General features: G+C 35.6%; 1 protein-coding gene across 2 annotated transcripts in view; it reads right to left on the minus strand.

Annotated features, from left to right (window-relative positions):
- Positions 1-397: 397 nt before the first annotated feature.
- Positions 398-20,693, minus strand: part of LOC106082230 (elongation of very long chain fatty acids protein 7) — a 125,338-nt gene continuing 105,042 nt past the window's right edge. For both annotated transcript variants that reach the window (XM_013244620.2, XM_013244619.2), the window contains exons 3-6: positions 18,805-18,912; positions 18,633-18,713; positions 4,197-4,655; positions 398-700 (exon numbers count right to left, since the gene is read on the minus strand). In XM_013244620.2, the coding sequence (XP_013100074.1) occupies positions 509-700; positions 4,197-4,655; positions 18,633-18,713; positions 18,805-18,912 (840 nt within the window). In that variant the 3' untranslated portion in view covers positions 398-508. The remainder of the gene's footprint in view (positions 701-4,196; positions 4,656-18,632; positions 18,714-18,804; positions 18,913-20,693) is intronic.

Consider the following 20,693-nt stretch of genomic DNA (forward strand, 5'->3'; position numbering starts at 1 on the left):
ATTAAATTAAGTACACTTGAGTATATCACCACCATGTGCATGCCCAACATAAAAGTCCCAGAAAAAGGAGTTGAAACAAAGTTAAAGCTGCCTGTCCATATTTTAATTGGAATTCTATAACGTTTGTCTTAACTTTCCTATATATAGGACTTTTGTGTATAAGTTTTTGGGGTGAGCGATCGATCGTCTAAAAGACACTTTTTTATTATTTGATTGTATCATTAATAGGACGGAGCTTGGTCCTAATATGAAATTGATTTTGTTTTTTGAATGATGGGTATTTTTCGGTTTCCAGCTATTGCTTTGTGCTCTTTTGTTTGTTGGTTGTTTTATTTTTTTTGTTTATCGATATAAACTTAAGTCTAACTTTACAAACTAAATAAAATTATTGGGGGGAGGGGGGGAGGTTTTTTTGTTTTTATTAAAAAATTAATAAATTATTTATGAAGACGAAGAAGAAAACCACAGTGTTTTTGTTTGATTTGTTCATGGTTTTGATTAATGATTTCTAATTGTTGCCAGCAGCGGCAGCGATTATTCTCTGTCTCGTCGTTTCGGCTGTCGGCGATGTACTCTTGGCATAGTCCTCCAATTTCGCGATGGATTCGGCAAATTTGGTATTGCCATTGATCTCAGGTTTGCCATTTGCAGTGGACGTTTTGATGGCACCATTTGTGTATGATTTATTGTGTGACTTTCCCTGTGGGGAGAAAAAGAAAAAATAAAAGGAAAAAAATTAAATAAAATTAAAGAAATAATGTGTGGGTATAGTTAGGAGTTAGGAGGCCACTGTAGCGCAGAGGTTAGCATGTCCGCCTATGACGCTGAACGCCTGGGTTCGAATCCTGGCGAGACCATCAGAAAAAAATTCAGCGATGGTTTTCCCCTCTTAATGCTGGCAACATTTGTGAGGTACTATGCCATTCAAAACTTCTCTCCAAAGAGGTGTCGCACTGAGGCACGCCGTTCGGACTCGGCTATAAAAAGGAGGCCCCTTATAATTGAGCTTAAACTTGAATCGGACTGCACTCATTGATATGTGAGAAGTTTGCCCCTGTTCCGTAGTGGAATGTTTATGGGCAAAATTTGCATTTGTATAGTTAGGTTAGGTTGAAAAGAGGGCGCGGAAATTAATACGTCCCATGCCACTATGGACATCCACTTAAGCCAGTAATCGGCTTATTATGCGCTCTAAATTCTAAAAAAATGATCTCGAACAAGTAAAAAGGCGTTAAGTTTTGGATACCCACCACCTTGGGTATATATGTAAACCACCTATCGTCATAATCCGATGAGAAATGCATAATTGATGCCCCCATAGCAGCTATATCGAAATATGTCCCGATTTGGACCAAATACTAATAAGTACGAGTCATTGTTCAATTTTGTATAACAAATATTGGTCTTTTTGGTAACCATATCCAAATATAGACCGATCTGAACCATACACGATAAGGATGTCGAAACGCCTAACATAAGTCGCTGTGTCAAATTTCAGCGAAATCGGATTATAAATGTGCCTTGTATGGGGCCAGGACTTTAAAACGAGAGATCGATCTATATGGCAGTTATATCCAAATCTTGATCGATCTGGACCAAATTGATGAAGGATGTCGAAGATTTTAACACAACTCACTATCCGAAATTTCGGCTAAATCGGACAACAAATGCGCCTTTTATAGGGCCAAGACTTTAAATCGAGATATTGGTCTATATGGCAGCTTTATCCAAATCTGGACCGATTTGGGCCAAGTTGCAGAAAAATGTCGAAGGGCCTAACACAACTCACTGTCCTAAATTTTGGCAAAATCGGACAATAAATGCGCCTTTTATGAGCGCAAGATCTTAAATCGAGAGATCGGTCTATATGGCAGCTATATCCTAATCTGAACCGGTCTGAGCCAAATTGAAGAAGGATATCGAAGGGCCTAACACAACTCACTGTCCCAAATTTTAGTAAAATTGGACAATAAATGCGCCTTTTATGGGCGCAAGGCCTTAAATCGAGAGATCGGTCTATATGACAGCTATAACCAAATCTGAACCGATATGAGCCAAATTGACGAAAGATGTCAAGTGGCCTGACACAATTCACTGCCAAAAATTTTGGCAAAATCGGATTATAAATGTGGCTTTTTTGGGTCTAAGACCCTAAATCGGCGGATCGGTCTATATGACAGCTATATCCAAATCTAGACCGATCTGGGCCAAATTGAAGAAGAATGTCGAAGGGCCTAACAAAACTCATTGTCCCAAATTTCAGCAAAATCGAAAAATAAATGTGGCTTTTATGGACCTAAGACTCTAAATCTATGGATCGGTCTATATGGGGACTATATCAAGATGTAGTTAGTCCGATATAGCCCATCTTGGAACTTAACCTGCTTATGGATCAAAAAAGTATATGTGCAAAGTTTCAGCTCAATATCTCTATTGTTAAAGACTGTAGCGTGATTTCATCAGACAGACGGACTTAAAAACACATAAAATGTGTCATTTGTCTGCATTTTTCGATCATTTGGGCACTACTTCGCAAATTTTCATTCGAGTGGGAAGAGAATATCTTACTTTAGTTCAAAGAGGAACCTGGATCCATTTGCCCTATTTACAAATCAAATCGATATAAATATATGAGAAATGAAGCCATCCCACCTAACATGGTTGAAAAGTCTTTTAACCAAAGACAAAACGCGTCCCATAGTTGTTGGTGTGTGTTGCTATCTCTGGTTTTCCTTTTCCATTTACATCTCCGACATTGAGTTCGTCTCGAAAGAGAAACAAACAAAAATTTTAAATTTAATGATCTTCGCCCTAACAGGCAAAAAATCTTGAAAAATAAAAAAAAAATCGGCAGAGCCTGGCCGGAATTCGAACTTGGGCACATGGAGCAACAGCGAGAGCCGTTGCCGCTGTCTAGCGTTCGAAGCCATCAATGCAACTTCCAACAAATGCACAAAATCATTGTTAGTATAGAAGAAGTGTAATTTGCCATAGAAAGAATGTCTGTCATGGCACAAAAATACATGCATTGGGAAAAAGTACAGCTAATAGGCAGGGTTGTCGAGCGTGGTTAATGTGATAATTGTATCACAGATGCGTTTTCGCTATTAATACGATTCAAATGCATACCAACGCACGGCCCTTGAAGCCATCACACCTAATATGGATATATGAGGAATATAATTGAAGGATAAAACCTCCACAAAATCCCGTTTTATTTTATTAGATACATAAATCGATTAAACGGTTAATCGAAAACTTCTATCGAACTTGAACCAAAATTTTCAAATAAACGATTAAGCGAGTGCAAAAATACGAATAAATGTACACCCTAGTCAGTATATCCCATCCGAGATTTTAAGCAAAGATCTTCAAAATGCCTTTTATATAAAGTCTATGGGAACCAGAACGGCAATATTTTGGTAAAGGACCCCAGTGACCCAAAAATCTGGACTCATTCCTTTTTTTAGGTTTTATTATTCTGAGTGTTAAAATATTTTTACGTTTAATGTCTGGTACTATGTTCGCTTTTTTCATTGAACATTAATATTGATTCGCGATTACTTTTTTAGATTATACACAGAAAAAATGACTCATAGAAAAAACCAACTGACAAATTTGTTTGTGAAACTTTATATTCTCATCGAATTTGAGCGTTGAATTGAAGACTCTTTTTTTTGATGTAGGTTTGTAGAGACTTGAGAGATAAAATAATTTAAATTTTTTGGATTTCCAACAAATTCTTTTGAGGAAATTCGGATGGGAGATTTTAGGTTGTACCGAATTGGGACCGAATTCGTAGACGATTTCTGGTTTTTGTCTTGCTTATGGATATATTGTTGTTGTTGTTATACGTTGGCTTGCCAAGAGTGCATTTCAATAACTAATTTGTATTCTCGGTCGCTAAGTTTTAACAAAATTGTTGCAGGAAAATTAGCAAATTTTGTCGTCGCTTTTTCGACAAAAATTGTTGTTTCTCAAAATTATTTTTATCTGTGATAAAAAATTATCTACGAAGCAAACAAACTGCTTGATTTCATTGTGTGGATATTTCTATATTATTTGTGATCAAATTTTACTAGTAGAATTATGTCATCATTGAAATTTTCAACGCGAGAAGCGAACATAGTACCAGCCTTAATGAAGTTTTACATTTTTAAAATAATATTAAATATTAACAATTAAAAAATACTCACTTTGTCTCTCTTTAAATAAGACTTCTTGTAGAAGTCCGAAAAGAGGAAGTAGAACATAACAGCATGGGCTCCAATGAAATAGGCAAATCCAATTGGGTAATTGCAATCATTTCTGAAGAACAATTGGAATGAGTGAATCATGACCAAGACAAATTGGATCATTTGCAAAACGGTAAGGTATTTCTTCCACCACAAATACTTTTGGACTTTGGGACCCATGGCGGCCAACATGTAGTAGGTGTACATGATGATATGCACGAAGGTGTTGAGGAAACCGAAGAAGGTCGAATGGCCACCGGGGGTGAACTTAACACCCCACCATACAGAAACGGGCATAATGCCATGATGGATGACGTGCAGAGTGGAGACTTGATCCCAACGCTTGCGCATTACAAAGAAGAAGGTATCGAAGAATTCGGTGAATTTTGAAAAGAAATACCACCAACAACCGCGCGCCGTCTGAAAAATAAGAGAAAGAGAGAAAAACAATTGTTAATAACAACAAAAATTTATAGGAGAGAAAAATATATGTTTTTATAAATTCCTATAATTCAATAGAATATGAAGTGAACTCTGCAGTAGCTCCAAGAATCAAATTTAAATATTGACGTCCATATTACCTTAAATTGCATTTTATCTTGAAATTATTTTAAACCTTTCTAATCGTCAAACCACCACCATAGCGTAGAGATATGGATGTCCGCGTATGACGCTAAACGCCTGGGTTCGTATCCTGGGAAGAACATCAATGAAAATTTTTAGAGTGGTTAACCCCTCCTTATGCTGGGGACATTTGCAAAATGTTTTACTTTTTATTTTAATTGAGCTGAAATTTTTCACAGATTCTCTTTTTGTCCAGTTTAAGTTCGAAGAAGGGCTATATCGGACTATATCTTGATATAGCCCCCATATAGACCGATCCGCCGATTTAAGACCTTAGGCCCATAAAAGCCACATTTATTATCCGATTTTGCTGAAATTTGGGACAGTGAGTTGTGTTAGGCCAGTCGACATCCTTCTTCAATTTGGCCCAGATCGGTCCAGATATGGATAAAGCTGCCATATAAACCGATCCGCCGATTTAGGGTATTAGGCCCATAAAAGCCACATTTATTATCCAAATTTGCTAAAATTTGGGACAATGAGTTGTGTTAGGCCACTCGTCATCCTTCTTCAATTTGGCACAGATCGGTCTAGATTTGCATATAGCTGCCATAAAGACCGATCTCTCGGTCTGCCATAAAAGGCGCATTTATTGTCCTATTTTGCCAAAAATTGGGACAGTGAGTTTTGTAAGGCCCTTCGACATCCTTCTATAATTTGACCCAGATCGGTCCAGATTTGGATATAGCTGCCATATAGACCGATCTATCGATTTAAGGCTTTGTCGTCGAAATTTGGGACAGCGAGTTAAGTTTAGTCCCTCGATATACTTCTGCAATGTGGCACATATCGGTCCAGATTTGGATATAGATCTCTCTATTTAAGGTTTTGGGCCAATAAAAGGCGCATTTATTGTCCGATGTCGCCGAAAGTTAGGACAGTGAGTTGTGTTGGGCCCTTCGATATTATTCTTAAATTTGGCCCAGATCGGTTCAGATTTGAATATAGCTGCCATATAGACCTATCTCTAGATTTAGGGTTTTGAGCCAATAAAAGGCGCATTTATTGTCCGATTTTCCTAAAATTTGGAATAGTTGGTTGTGTTTGGCCCTTCGACATCCTTCTTCAGTTTGGCTGAGATCGGTTCAGATTTAGATATAGATGCCATATAGACCGATCTCCCGATTTAAGGTTTTGGGTCCATAAAAGGCACTTTTTTTGTCCGATTTCGCCGAAATTTGGGACAGTGAGTTATGTTAGGCTCTTCGACATTTTTCTGCAACTTAGCCTAGAACGGCCCAGATTTGGATATAGATGCCATACAGACCGATATCTCGATTTAAAGTGTTGGCCACATAAAGGCGCATTTATAATCCGATTTCACTGAAAGTTTAAAAGTTTTGTTTGTTTCTCTTTCGAGACGAGCTCAATGATTAGAGATTGCAAATAGAAAAGGAAAGCCAAAGATAGCAACACACACCAACCACTATGGGATAAGTTTTGTCTTTGGTTAGTAGACTTTTCAACCATATTAGGTGTGATGGCGTATCATTGTTACTCAGTATATAAGTGAGAATCAGTGTCACCTGACCCCTCACTGAGACTCTCGTCTCGAAACCGCTCTCGTCCGCATTTGCAGCCACTCCGCATAAAATCCCATGGCAGCCGATTGTACGTACCGGATTGATCCGATGGAGTTATTCATCGGCAAGGGCTGCTGCCTCAGTGTATAACACACTGCTACAAAAACAACGATGCTTTCCACTTTCCGCAACCTATGGACGCGCCCGTTAGCTTTCAGCTAAGCTTCCCGTTACGACGATGAACACCAGACAAGTCGGAGCTTAAAGTTCCAGTTCGTGTGGGGCCCCAATTATTCCGTGCCGGCCGGCAAAGTACTTTGCCATGTTAAAACCTCTTCCCAAAGAGGTGTCGCACTGCGGCACGCCGGCTATAAAAAGGAAGTCCCTTATCATTTCGAATAGATTATATGCGAATGGATAAAATAGGAATATGGCTGAAGCGAGATTACAACTCAAAGACGGACAAATATGGTTATTTTAGGGTCGGAAATCGTTATTTCGTCGAGAAACAAATTGAATGATAAAATGAACATACCGCCATCCTACAGAGATGGATACGATTTTATGAAAATTCGAATCTGGCAACAAAAATGTGTCTTTCTGTAATGTGCCTCATTTAAGATTTCCTTCACCAGTTAAGTGAACAGAATAGTTTTATAAATGCTTATGCACATTTTATGATTATTTTTATTTTCTCGATTTTTGGTTTGTTTTTTCTATAGCAAAGGCAGTCTGACACGTGTGAATAATGGGACAAATATTGGGTTGCCCAAAAAGTAATTGCGGATTTTTCATATAGTCGGCGTTGACAAATTTTTTCACAGCTTGTGACTCTGTAATTGCATTCTTTTTTCTGTCAGTTATCAGCTGTTACTTTTAGCTTGCTTTAGAAAAAGTGTAAAAAAGTATATTTGATTAAATTTTATTCTAAGTTTTATTAAAAATGCATTTACTTTCTTTTAAAAAATCCGCAATTACTTTTTGGGCAACCAATAGAATGATTGTTTTAAACCAACGAAATCGCATTAAAAAGCTAAACAGTTCGACTGTGCCACATCTGGCTTTTAAATTTCCCATATAGATTTAAACCGCCTTTAAAGGAAATTGCCCTTTCTGATGAAATTATCTATCATTGTGAATTAAGCTTTCCTAGAATGCAAATATTTTTCGAATATCATATCTATAATTATTTAAAAGTTATCTAACTGATTTGTTATTAAAAATAATTTGCATATAAACACTACAATTTCTTAAAACAATAACCAAACGTAAACGTGCCATAAGAAAGTAAATATTTGAAGTAAAATCAAGTGTAATAAAAAGTTACTGACTGAAGATGCTAGGTTTCAATTAAAGGCTAAAAACAATTTTTTGTTTTGCGAATTCATCAACTGAAAACTGTAGGGCCAGTAACGCGTCTGAAATCACACTGACAGGTTCCAATTATTTTATAGTTAGGGGCAGATCGACTTTAACCAATATTTTGAAGATAAGGTGTCGATTTTGTAGACAGATTTAAAACCAATGCGATTTGAAAATAAAAATCGGTTTCAATTAATTAATTTTTTTGAAAATGCTTCAATAATGCGTCTTAGTGATGCGTTTTACCCACGAAGGCTTTTGTATTACTTTCATAAGTAAATAAAATAAATAATGAAAATGATAAAACCATGAAAAAGTTTTCGATTAAAAAAATTTCATATTCAATTAAAAAAATTATTGAAATTAAAAAAAATTTCAATTATTTTTTTATTGACCCAATCAAAAACGCGATTGAAATTTCTCGAAATTTTCAATTCATTTTTGAATTGATCGAAATAAAGAAATTATTGAAATTTTTTGAATCTCTTTTTGAAATCCGGTACATACACAGAAAAATATCGATAAAAATTTTTGAATTAAACATTTTATTGAAAATTTATTTGAAAAAAAAAAATCGATTCAATAATTTTTTAATTGAATATGCATTTTTCAATTACAGTCGTGATTGGAATTTTTGAAATAAAAAATTTATTTATTCAATCATTTTTTAATTTAATATGCATTGAAATTATTTTAAGTTTCAATTAAAAAATCAATTGAATAGAATAGAATTATATTGAATAGAAAAATGTGTGGTTTTACACCCTATACCTCTTCCTTTATTATATCTGTAATTGATTTTACTTAAGCACCATTTTCCATATCGTCCCCAGCGATATAACTGGAAGGAGCGTTCAAAGGATAAAAAAATGAAAATTAAAAAGTTAATCGAATCATTAAACAATGTTCTAAAGCCGGACAATATCCTGCAATGGAATCCCAATTAATTGAATATTTCGAAATATATAAATCATGCTGCTATTGAAGTGCCTGTTCAGTTCAATCCAACCGGATGACGATGAGATGATGAGACTTTAGAAATGTGGTCGATAGTTCCTCAGATAAATGTTTAGCAACAACTAATGAGTCGCCTCTTGATTCCCCAAAATCACCGCCTCTATACACCTTCAGTTTTAACTTGTTGAATCCGTAGAATACAACTCCTTCAGACTTTCTGAGGTCTGCGAGAGATTCAGAATTGAGTACGAATACTGCAAGTCTCTGGTCACCATCAACCTCATCCAATTTACCAATCTTCCACTCAGTGGGTGAAAGATTGGGATTACAATGCCTTAGCCTCCCAAGTATAGATTCAGGATCTGAGGGAATGCTTGGTATTCAAGCGTGTGCCATTAGTCGTTACGCGCCTGGCCAGATCTCGCCAGTCTTTCGGTCGCAACGATACATTTCAACTGAGCGTTAAGCGTTAATTTCTTTAATTGCATGTGCAATTTTTTTCAATTATTTCTTCAAAAATTGTAATTAACATTAATTTCGTGATTGAAACCGATTTTTATTTTTTTTTTTTTGTGTAGAACTGGCTGCTATGGGATTGCTATGAATTTGTCGAAATGTTGAACGTATTGGTCATTTCGTTCCAGTTGATGGAATCAATAAATTTTTTAATTGCAAATATTTCAATCAAGACTGTTATTAAAAAAAACATATTCAATTAAAGGAATAATTGATTCAATTAATTATTTAATAGAAAACGATTTTATTTCATATTACATTTTTTATTAAACATTTTTAGCGATTTTTTTCTGGGCTTGATTTTACTGTTTATTCTAGTCTTCCGCAGACCAAACCGAAAAGGTATCTAGCTGTTTGTTTTTTTGATTTGACAGATCTTCCATCAGTTATTCGGCCTTCAACGGTCTTTAAGTAATTTGGTTTTCACTCATTGTGGGGCAATTGACCGGTCCCGAATGTGAAGTAAAATGTTCCCCGCCTCTCAATAAGTCCATTGTCACTCGTGGTGTATGGCATGTGGCACCGTCTTGTTGAAACCACATGCCATGCAAGTCAAGCTCTTGCATTTTGGGCAAAAGAAAGTTGGATATCATCTCACGGTAGCGCTCACCATTTACAGTTATGTTACGATTCGCATCATCTCTGAAGAAGTACGGTCCAATGATGCCACCAGCCCATAAACCGCATCAAACTGTGACTTTTTCTGGATGCATCGGTAGCTATTGCAATGCTTCTAGCTGATTTTCACTTCAAAATCGACAATTCTGCTTATTTAAGTACCTATTGAGCCAAAAATTAGCTTCGTCGTAAAATGAAAGAAACGCTCAATGAACTGCTTCAGAGCACGCATTTTGATAATAAAATTCATTAATTTGCAAGCGTTGTTCGTTTGTAAGATGATTAATGATTAAATTATAGACCAAACTGAAGATGTTTGACAGTGAAACATAACATGAAACGTGCGTGAGCTATTTGAACCAGTGTTGTTTGCAATGTTTAATTAATTAATTATTAAATAAATAAAAAATTTTAATGATTTTCATGTTGAAAAATCAAAATTCTTAAAGATATTAATTTTTACAATTTTTCTTCCATTTCTGTCCATAGTGCAGCGTGCCGCATAGTGATACTGTTATGAGAAGAGACTAAATTGCTCACAACTGACGCTTAATGAAGCTGAAAATTTTACTGATTTCAACCCAGTTGTTCGATACTTGCCTTCAATATCACAACTGGAATCCATCGGTTCCTACTGCCTCATAATTCTGCAGCCGAGTTTTTGTTTTTTTATACCATCAACTTCAGGATGGGTATTTTATACATTTCAAATTTGCCCATGAACATTCCATTAAGGAACTGGCACAAACTTCTCACATATCAATGAGTGTTGTCCGATTCAATTTTAAGCTCAATGAAAAGGGACCCCAGAGCGACACCTCTTTGGTGAGAAGTTTTTACATGGCTAAGTACCTTACAAAAGTTGCCAGCATTAGGAGGGAATAACCACCGCTGAAAAATTTTCTGATGTTCCTGCCAGGATTCGAACCCAGGCATTCCGCGTCATAGGCGGACATGCTAACCTCTGCACAACCTCCATTTTACTTGCCTCCATTTTATACATTGATGCAGTATATTAACTGTATAATTTTGTTTTTAACTCATGGAAATAATGAGCTGAAATCCTACAAAGTATATATGTTCTTGATCGTCTTGATTTAAAAATTCGATTCATCGATTTGATTCTTGGGCTTCTAGAGATCGCAATTATTAGCCGATTTAGCTAAAATTTGCCACGAAGTGTTTTATTATGAATATTACGCCTATTATGGTTCAATTCCGTCTATAGCCTTATATAGCTCTCAGGATTTACTAAGGTTAGGTCATTTGCAAAAACATAAAGTGGGTAGGCCCCATGAACATCATTAAGGATGTTAAATCTGCGGATCGAAAATGTCATCAAAGAGGGGAAAACGTAAACAAAGAATGAATGTAAAAAGAGAACAAGTTGACGTCCTCAATGCCAAAAATTAAAAAAATTGTATATCGGCTGATCGCTTGGCTTAACAAAGAATGAATGTAAAAAGTGAACAAGTTGACATCCTCAATGATCAACCGACATACAATTCTTTTTTAATTTTTGGCAGTACTTGGCATTGAGATTGCCAACTTGTTCTCTTTTTACATTCATTCTTTGTTTAGGTTTTCTCCTATTTGGTGACGTTTTCAATCGGCAGATTTGACAACCTTAATGATGTTTATGGGGCCTTTCCATAATATGTTCTTTTAGTGAATCGTGGCAAATGGTGCTTTGTCATAACTTCTTACAACCATTATGACTACGATCCATATCGGTCCATAACCAGATGCAGCTCCTATATCAAGCCATTCTATGGAAGTTTATGTGTATACATCCATAATGGTAATGATTTCAAATAATTTGTTTAAGAATACAATTTATCCATACATCAACATAGGCTTTGTGGATCTATAGTATATCTTTATCAAAAATCATAAACAGCCATACACATATTAAGTATGAAGAAGCCTTTCAAATAATTTGAAGTATAATGCCCCTAAATGATGTCTCTGCAGCAGTCACATGATATCAATTAATCCCAGACCCATTCCGAACATTTGATTTTAAAACCATTATAGTTTTTATTGTTTTGCCTTTGTCATTCTTCTTTGATTTTACAAAACCTTTTATTTTACAACTCAGGCTTGGTTTTTGTTCTATAGAAGGTGAAAATGTTTTTAATGATTTATGAACGGTATCCAGAATCTATACGGGGAAAAAAATTCCATGATAAATTCTAAATTCTCTTAATCAATTCTTAATTTATGCACATATTTAATTCGGTGTCCATTTTGCCAAACCTCCTCGTATATGCTGTGTGGATTAATGCTAATATCAGTCTTTGCTTAATATTGAGGTCAAATAAGCAAACAAACCATCAGAAAGACTTTCACAGGTAATGTGGTAGGCCAAAATTGTCCACGGAAAGACTAAAGATAAGTGGGTGTGTTTGCAAATAAATGAATATTAATGGAATCTAAGCCTGTTTTTTTTGTTTGTTCTATATATTAGAAGTCAGTTGAAATTTATAGACACAATATCTAGTTCATATGACTAACTTCCGATATCTCAGACAAATCCCTGCTCGATGTTTTGAATTTGTCAACTTCATATTATGTTTAACCACAGAGGAAAAGAGTTTAGTTGAAGATTATAACAAGGATTTGGATATAGCTGCCATATAGACCGATATCTCAATTTAAAGTCTTGACCCTATAAAAGGCGCATTTATAATCTGATTTCACTGAAATTTGGCACAGTGAATTATGTTAGGCTTCTTGACATTCGTGTCGTATATGGTTTAGATCGGTTTATTTTTAGATAAAGCTACTAAAGAGACCAATATTTTGTTATACATAATTGGACAATGACTTGTACTTATTAGTATTTGGTCCAAAACGGAACATATTTCGATATACCTGCAATGGGGCATAATATATGCATCTCTCACCGTATTTGGACGAAAGGTGGTTTAGATATATACCCGAGGTGGTGGGTATCCAAAGTTCGGCCCGGCCGAACTTAAAGCCTTTTTACTTGGTTTATAATGCGTTTTGACAGTTGTTTGGGCGAAAAGTCGAAGTAAATACTAGGCTTTATAGGGAAATTGGCATCCTCAATGACGAGAACTGACAAAATTTAAGAAAATTGATTAAAGGCTGGTACTATTTTAGCTTTTCGCGTTGAAAATCAAAATTTTTTAGCTAATCCTTTTTTAAGTAATAGATATTGAAGCAGAAAAACTTGCTGATTTCATTCAGTAGAACATTCCCTTATTACTTATGATAACATTTTGATAAGAGTATTATATAATCAGTGATATTTTTGTAGTGTTTCGAAAAGAAATTGCAAAAAGTATTGATCGAAAAGCGACCATAGTACCAGCCAAATGTAAGTTTTAACAGTTTAAACTTAATGTTCCACTTTGTTAAAACCATTGATGGCATAAAAATAGACCCTCCAGGTCCATTGGAGATACGATCACTGTGAAGAACTTTTTACTCCAAAGATGTTTCTGTTATTAATGAAAGGGTTAAACGAATAGACCCTCCAGGTCTCTTCAAGGAATGATTACTGGAAAGAACGTTTTTTTTTCCTATTATTAATGAAAGGGCAAGGCAAAAGTTAAAACGTGTATTCTGTTATCCAAGTTTGAATGATTATGCCAAATCTCGCTTTAAGATATGAATGAAATGTGATTGAACTTTATACAAAGAAAATCGTAAAAAAGGAAAAGAACAAATGATGAATAAGCTTTCTATTATGTTGACATAATCAAAATGCGCAAGTCATTCCATTCATTCGTAGTAAAAAAATCGTTTTAACTAATAACCCATGCAAATGTATAAACGATTGGTTTTAAATTAACTAAAGGTGTTTGGGATAGAAAAGGCACTGAGAGGAAAAAATAGTAAATTTTTAAAGTTCTAAAAATTTTCATGCTTTAAATTGTAGGAGATTTCTAACCCAAAGATGTTATTAACTTTCAATATTTCGATATTCGAAAAAAAATTGTTTTATGAAATACATTCGATAATTGTATTGGTTGGTTCAGCAAATTGCTCATCATAAGGGAGTTTAATGTAAAAATGTCATTCTATTGTACCACTGTGTTTTATAGACAAGGGTACTTGCAGGATATATTCTTTTACAGGTAGTGGCAGTTGCCCAGCAACAAAATATTAAGTGCACTATCTGTCAAAATCAGTGACTAGTGCAACTCTGATTTTAAGTATGTTACTATTTCGCGCCACTTTTCGTTGCTTGTGCACTTAGCGAGAAAAAATTGTACTCAGCTGTTTATGGTACACTACCTGGTAATTAAGTCATGGGTACCTGTTTTGAAAATACAGTGGTTTCTTCACTATTACGAAAATCTAAGTTTTTTATTTGTGGAAGATTTTGATTGTGGAGTTTTATTTCATTTCGAAAGTATTTATTTAAATGTATTCGTACGCATTGCTCTTTTCAGTTCTTCTCTTGTGGCATTTTTCTAAACTCTTTGACTTAAGTCACTTTAACGCTCCATGATTCACAACTTCACGGTTGGTGGATACACCGTTGAAGTGCTTTGGTGATGTCAGAGACACCATGTCGCCTGATGAACTAGCGGATGTAGCTTAAAGGCACAATATTGACACCAAAATACATTAATGCGAATTAAGATAATTTTTAATCTATCTTTAGAGAAGAATAAGCAAGAATATGGAAACAAACACGAAATTCGTTTGGATATAATCTGAAGATGAGTTGAAACTCAAATCACATGTTATACACGAGAATTCATTCTCGTTAATTGAAAGTATATCAAATGATTAAAGACTTTGAATTCAATAGATAGTCGATGAAGTCAACAAAATTATCACACCATCCTTTTATTCACAATATTTGCTAAATATATATTTGCAACCTACACCATCACTGTTGTAGAGGGTATTCTAACTTAGTGTATTTGTTTAAACACCCAGAAGGAAGAGAGATACACCCATTGATTACTATACTGATCGACTGAGAATCACTTTCTGATTCGATTTAGCTATGTCCGTCTGTTTGTCCATGTTAATATGTGTACAATCTATGGGTCGCAATTTTCGTCCGAATGTCTAAAAATGTGGTACAGGCAACATGCCTGGGCGAATAACATATTCACCCTGAAGACAAAGCCTATTCAAATAGGAAAAAATCGAAAGTATTTTGTAGACATAGAAACCGTTTAAAGCGAATATTGAGGAGAGTAAGGGCTAAGTATTTTTAATGGACTGTTCTCTAAAACTTCCCCTGTGGGCCGAACTCAAGAGATTAGGTGTTTGTGAGACAAAATGAGAAGAGACCGATATAGACATTGATTCGTGTAATGAAAGCTTCGTACTGCCAAGGTTGGAAAATCCACCGCATACCCTTTTTGAAACAAGCCATATTGATACATCTGTGGGATTTTCGCTGCGAAATGTTTTCGTGGATGGGGTGTGGTCAGCTTTCAGCCGAATTAAGTCAAATTCAGTTGGTGAAGATGGAATTCCATTAAAATTTCTTAAAATTTTTGTTTGTTTCTCTTTCAAGACGAGCTGGATGATCGGAGATGCAAATGGAAAAGCAAAGCCAAAGATAGCAGCATATACCAACCACTATGGGACGCGTTTCGTCTTTGGTTAGAAGGCTTTTCAACCCTATTAGGTGCGACAGATTCAAGGACCATGCGTTGGTATGTTGTAATTGAATCGTATTAATAGCGAAAACGATAAAAATGATATTTCCAGCAATATCATCTCACTATTTTGTAAATTTTTTGTTTTCCTAGAGTTTGGACTATTGCTAGGTTAGTACCAGAACCAAAAATTCCAAGACCGCAGAGACCTTTTGTTCAATTAGTATTGTGTCAGTACTATCGAAAGGTTTTGATATATTAATGGACCAGACCAGATATCCACATTCATATCAAAGCGTTCTATTACCAGTACCAGTGCCAAAAATTCCAAGACCGCAGAGACCTTGTGTCCAATTAGTATTGTGTCAGTACTATCGAAGTGTTTTGATATATTAATGGACGACCAGATATCCACATTCATATCAAAGCGTTCTATTATTTCTGAAAATCAATCTGGATTTAGAAATCGCCATAGTACAACTACATTAATGATAGATCTAGCCGATGGCATAAGAAAGAGTGTTGATTAGAAACAATTTGCGGTTTTAGTTAGTTAGATTCGTTGAGTCATGAAGTATTGATTAATAAGATATTTCAGCATTATGGGTTTTCCATAGGCCATATGCCTGTTAAAGTCCTTCCTATCTGGTAGATCTCAATCTTTTAGTAATGGTGAAAGGTCTTCTATACATCCTACATTTCGAGGTGTGCCACAGGGGTCTGTTTTGGGACCCAAATTATTCACATTATATATCAATGATATATTTCATATAGTATCATTTTTGAAGTGTCATTTATACGCAGATGACATACAACGCAACTGGTGAGATAGGATTTAAAGTATTTATAGACCATTTGGTTTATAATGCTTTAGGAAGAACAAATGAGTGGTGTCATAATAATTGTATAGTTATTAACCCAAGCAAATCAAAGTCCATCTCATCCAACAATTTATCTGGTCGAATATTTACCTTTTCTCTCTATGACTCTCTTATTGATCACGTAATAGATCTTAAAGTTTTGGGCCTGCATCTTGACGAAAACCTTAAATTTAACCATCATGTTAATAAGATAATTTCATTTATCTTACGTAAAATCCATAATACAGGAACAAATCTTGCTTTAAATGTCCGCTTGCACATTGGACAATCATTCTTGCTGCCTCACGTTACCTATGGATTAGAGGTATTTTCTGGTGCGAACTCAGGTAGTTTGCATAGATTGAAGATGTGTATTCATCGTATAGTCCGATATGTTTATAATCTAAAGTATTATAGTATTCAGTTTATAGGAAGCACTTTTGACAGCTTTATTAACTTAAAAATTATGTCCTTGTTCTATAAAATAACGAAGTTCCAAAGTCTAGCCTACTTATTCTCTAAATTTCAGTGTGGAGCGTCGAACAGCTTTACAAATTCATGCATTGTTATTTCTATTGTCGTAAAATGTTGATCTACATAATCAATTTGGCCGAGTAATGGCTTACCGATTATGAAAATATATAAACGAAACGAAATAATATTGCAATAATGTGGTCATTTGTTTACCGATTCTTTCGAAATTTGAAAGGAAGGATTTTTTCTTGACACTCAACATTACTGGTGAATGTCGTAGAAATCGGTTTAGATTTAGATATAACTCTCATATATATTCGATTTTCACTCCTAGAGCCACTGCAAGCGCATGTATTGACTAATCTTCCCAAAATTGTGCACAACGCTTTTCTCGGCGATTTCTACAATATCTCAGAAGTTTGCTCGAAATAGGTTCATATTTAGATAAAGCTCCCTTATATAAGTTCGTCCGACTTGCCGACTTGTCCGATATTGCAATATAGTGCTCCTTTGTAAACCGATTCTCTCGAAATTCGATAGGAAGCATTTTCACTTGACCCTTTATATGTGTTCCTTAACTGGTGAATTTCATAGAAATCGGTGCAGATTTAGATAAAGCTGCTATATCGCCCGATTTTCACTTCCAGATTCCAAAATTTTGCACAACGCTTTCCTCGATGACTACTACAATATCTAAGAAGTTTGGTCGAAATCGGTTCAGATTTGCAATAATGTTGTCATTTTTCAATCGTAGTTATCGCAGTTTCAACATATTTGCTAGAAATTTGATACGGATTGTTTAATAACCCATCTGAAAACATCCGCCGAGTTCCATATAGGGTAGGTGTAGGGTATTGTACAGTCGGTACCGCCCGACTTTTGAATTTTCTTACTGATTTTTGTTTGTAGTTTTATACCCTCCACAATAGGATGGGGGTATACTAATTTCGTCATTATGTTTGTAACTCCTAATACTTCTTATTAGTGTGGGTCGGTTGGGATTGTAAATGGGAGACATCGGTCTATCTTTTGATATAGCTGCCATATAAACCGATCTTAGATCTAGACTTCTTGAGCCACTATACAGCGCAATTCTTATCCGATTTGGCAAAAATTTTGCATGACGTGTTTTATTATGATTTCTAACAACTGTCTTAAGTGTGGTTCAAATCTATCCATAACCTGATATAGCTGTCATATAAACCGATCTGGGGTCTTGACTTCTTCAGCCTCTACAGGTCGCAATTCCTATCCGATTTGGCTGAAACGTGTTTTGTTATGACTTTCAACAACTATGCCAAGTATGGTTTAAATCGGTCCATAACCTGATATAGCTTGAATCTTGACTTCTTGAGCCACTATACAGCGCAATTCTTATCCGATTTGGATGAGATGAGTATTTGCACAAATACTTCTTACTGGCGTATGTCATTTGGGATACACCGATCCCATTATTTGAATTCTGCAGCGCCCAGAGCTCGCAGTTATTATAAGATTTTTTTTGGCATAGTCTAGTATCTGATTTAGCACCTTCATAATCCGATTTGACTTCTTGAGACCCAAGAGGGCACTATTTTCTTAAGATATGCTTGAAATTTTTACTCATATGGCTAGTATGGTCCAAATCAAATTTAACCTTATAATGCTCCTATATAAATTGTCTCATCTGCCTATAAAACATCGTTCATGAAATTTGACTAATGCGATTGCGATTTGTCTGACCTGTAATTCATTTATTTTAAAATTTAATATATGAAATTTTCATATTAAATACTCTGCCCGCAGGATCTCTGCATATACCATCAACAAGGATTCCATATATTCAAAACTCATTACATCTATTGGTTTTTGAAAACTCACCCGAATTGCACTTGGCGAATTTGAATAATCCACAGGTTCACAACTCAGACTGTAACCGTTTAACCAACCACCAATGGAAGCCTTTAACAATATAAAATATTTTTATTTAATATCACTTTAAAAAAAAATTCGGTAGTATAAAGGATATTTTAGTAATATTTTGTTAACTTACCTCATAAAATAGAAACATGCTAAATAATACTTGGAAGAAATTGTAGACAATTAAAACTTTCCGTAGTTCAAATGGTTTTCTGTTTTCCATTAATTTCGGACCCAAAATCTGAAAAAAATCAAAAATAAATTACATTTGTTTATTTAAATTTTTGAATAAATAGTTAAATAAATAATTTAGGGAACAAGTTTAGAATAGCGGCTAAAAATGTTTTTGAACTTTATTTCGTCAAGGAAAAATTGGGTGGATCAATATTCTTTGTATTACTAAACTATTAAATTTCTCATGAACATTTCATTAAGGTACAGGGGATACTTCTCTCATATCAATGAGTACAGCCCGATTAAAGTTCAAACTCAATGCAAAGGGGCCGGCCTCCTTTTTTATGCAAAATCCGAACGGCGTGCCGCATAGCGACACCAATTGATAGCGAAGTTAAAACCTCACAAAGGTAACCAACGTTAGTAAGGCAAATTTTTTCTAATGTTCACGCCGGGATTTGAACCCAGGTGTCGGCGTCATAGGCATTCATACTCTGTGCCATTGTAGCCTGCAATATACTTCGTCCTATGGCGGTAAAAGATATCGATGTTTTATTAAATTGTTATTGGATCGGTTAAATCGGTTTAGTTCTTTTCAAAACCGAAAAAGACATTGATAACAAACAAGTCCATATTCCAACGATGATTTATGATAAATAATAATGATATATCTTCTAGTGTCCAATCAACACTAGCAGTCTCTTACACTAGTGTCTATTGTCTCGCCCCCGAAAGATTCAAAAAGCGCAGAAGTGCAATGCCAGACATTAAAATTAGGAATATTAGGAGCCAACATGCATTACAAAACAACTAGGAGATCTGGAGAAGCTGCCTCCAATATGCAATTTAAAGTTATAGTAGTCAAGAATGGCGAAAGGACTTTTGCATTAATATAATTTAAACAGGAAAATAGATTTGTGTAGCCATAATCTTGATGAAAGCACTCCTTGTTCCAATGATATAATGGCGCAGTGGCAAACTATTGCCCACTCCATGGAAAATGCAGCGAAATCTGTACCGGAAGCCTCCTCCAAGAAACCCATTGTACGACCAAGAGTGTCTAGATGCTACTGAAGCCAAGAATGCGTCATAAACAGCAACCCTGCAATCAATAGCAACGGGAGAAAAGGAGAGAGGAGAAACGTCTATTCCGCGGAAAGAAAAAGGAAATGGAAAGACGTGAGTGTGAGCGAATTGAGATGTACAGGAGTCAGAGTGAAGTCCGGAACTTCTACCAAATAATTAAACATCAAACCGATGGCTTTGGTGCAGGCACATCCTCCTGCAGAGACAAAGAAAGAAATCTGATAACTGACACAGATAACATGCTGAGGATATGGAAAGAACATTTTACCCAACTGCAAGTGTCCGATGTTTGCGGCAAAGAGGATACCGTAGAACCAATCCCTGATGATGGTATAGAATGTTTACCTCCTAGTCAGAATGAGGTCCAAGTAGCAGTGACCCGACTAAAGAACAACAAGGCAGCAGGAGCCGACGGGTTACCCGCTGAACTATTTAAGACGGGAGGCGACACGCTGATAAGGCGTATGCATCAGCTTATCTGCGCAATCTGGCTAGAAGAACGCATACCCGATGATTGGAACCTCAGCATACTATGTCCCGTTCACAAGAAAGGAGACAAAACGGAATGTGCCAACTACAGAGGAATAAGTCTCCTCCCCATCGCGTACAAGATACTCTCGAGCGATTAAAACCTAAAGTCAGTTGGATAATTGGACCCTATCAATGCGGCTTTAGACCTGGTAAATCCACCCTAGACCAGATATTCACACTGCGCCAAATCCTGAAAAAAAGACCCATAATCCTGCATAATCGCAATTTCAG

This window comes from Stomoxys calcitrans, chromosome 2 (genome assembly GCF_963082655.1).
Source record: "Stomoxys calcitrans chromosome 2, idStoCalc2.1, whole genome shotgun sequence".
Classification (NCBI taxonomy): Eukaryota; Metazoa; Arthropoda; class Insecta; order Diptera; family Muscidae; genus Stomoxys; species Stomoxys calcitrans.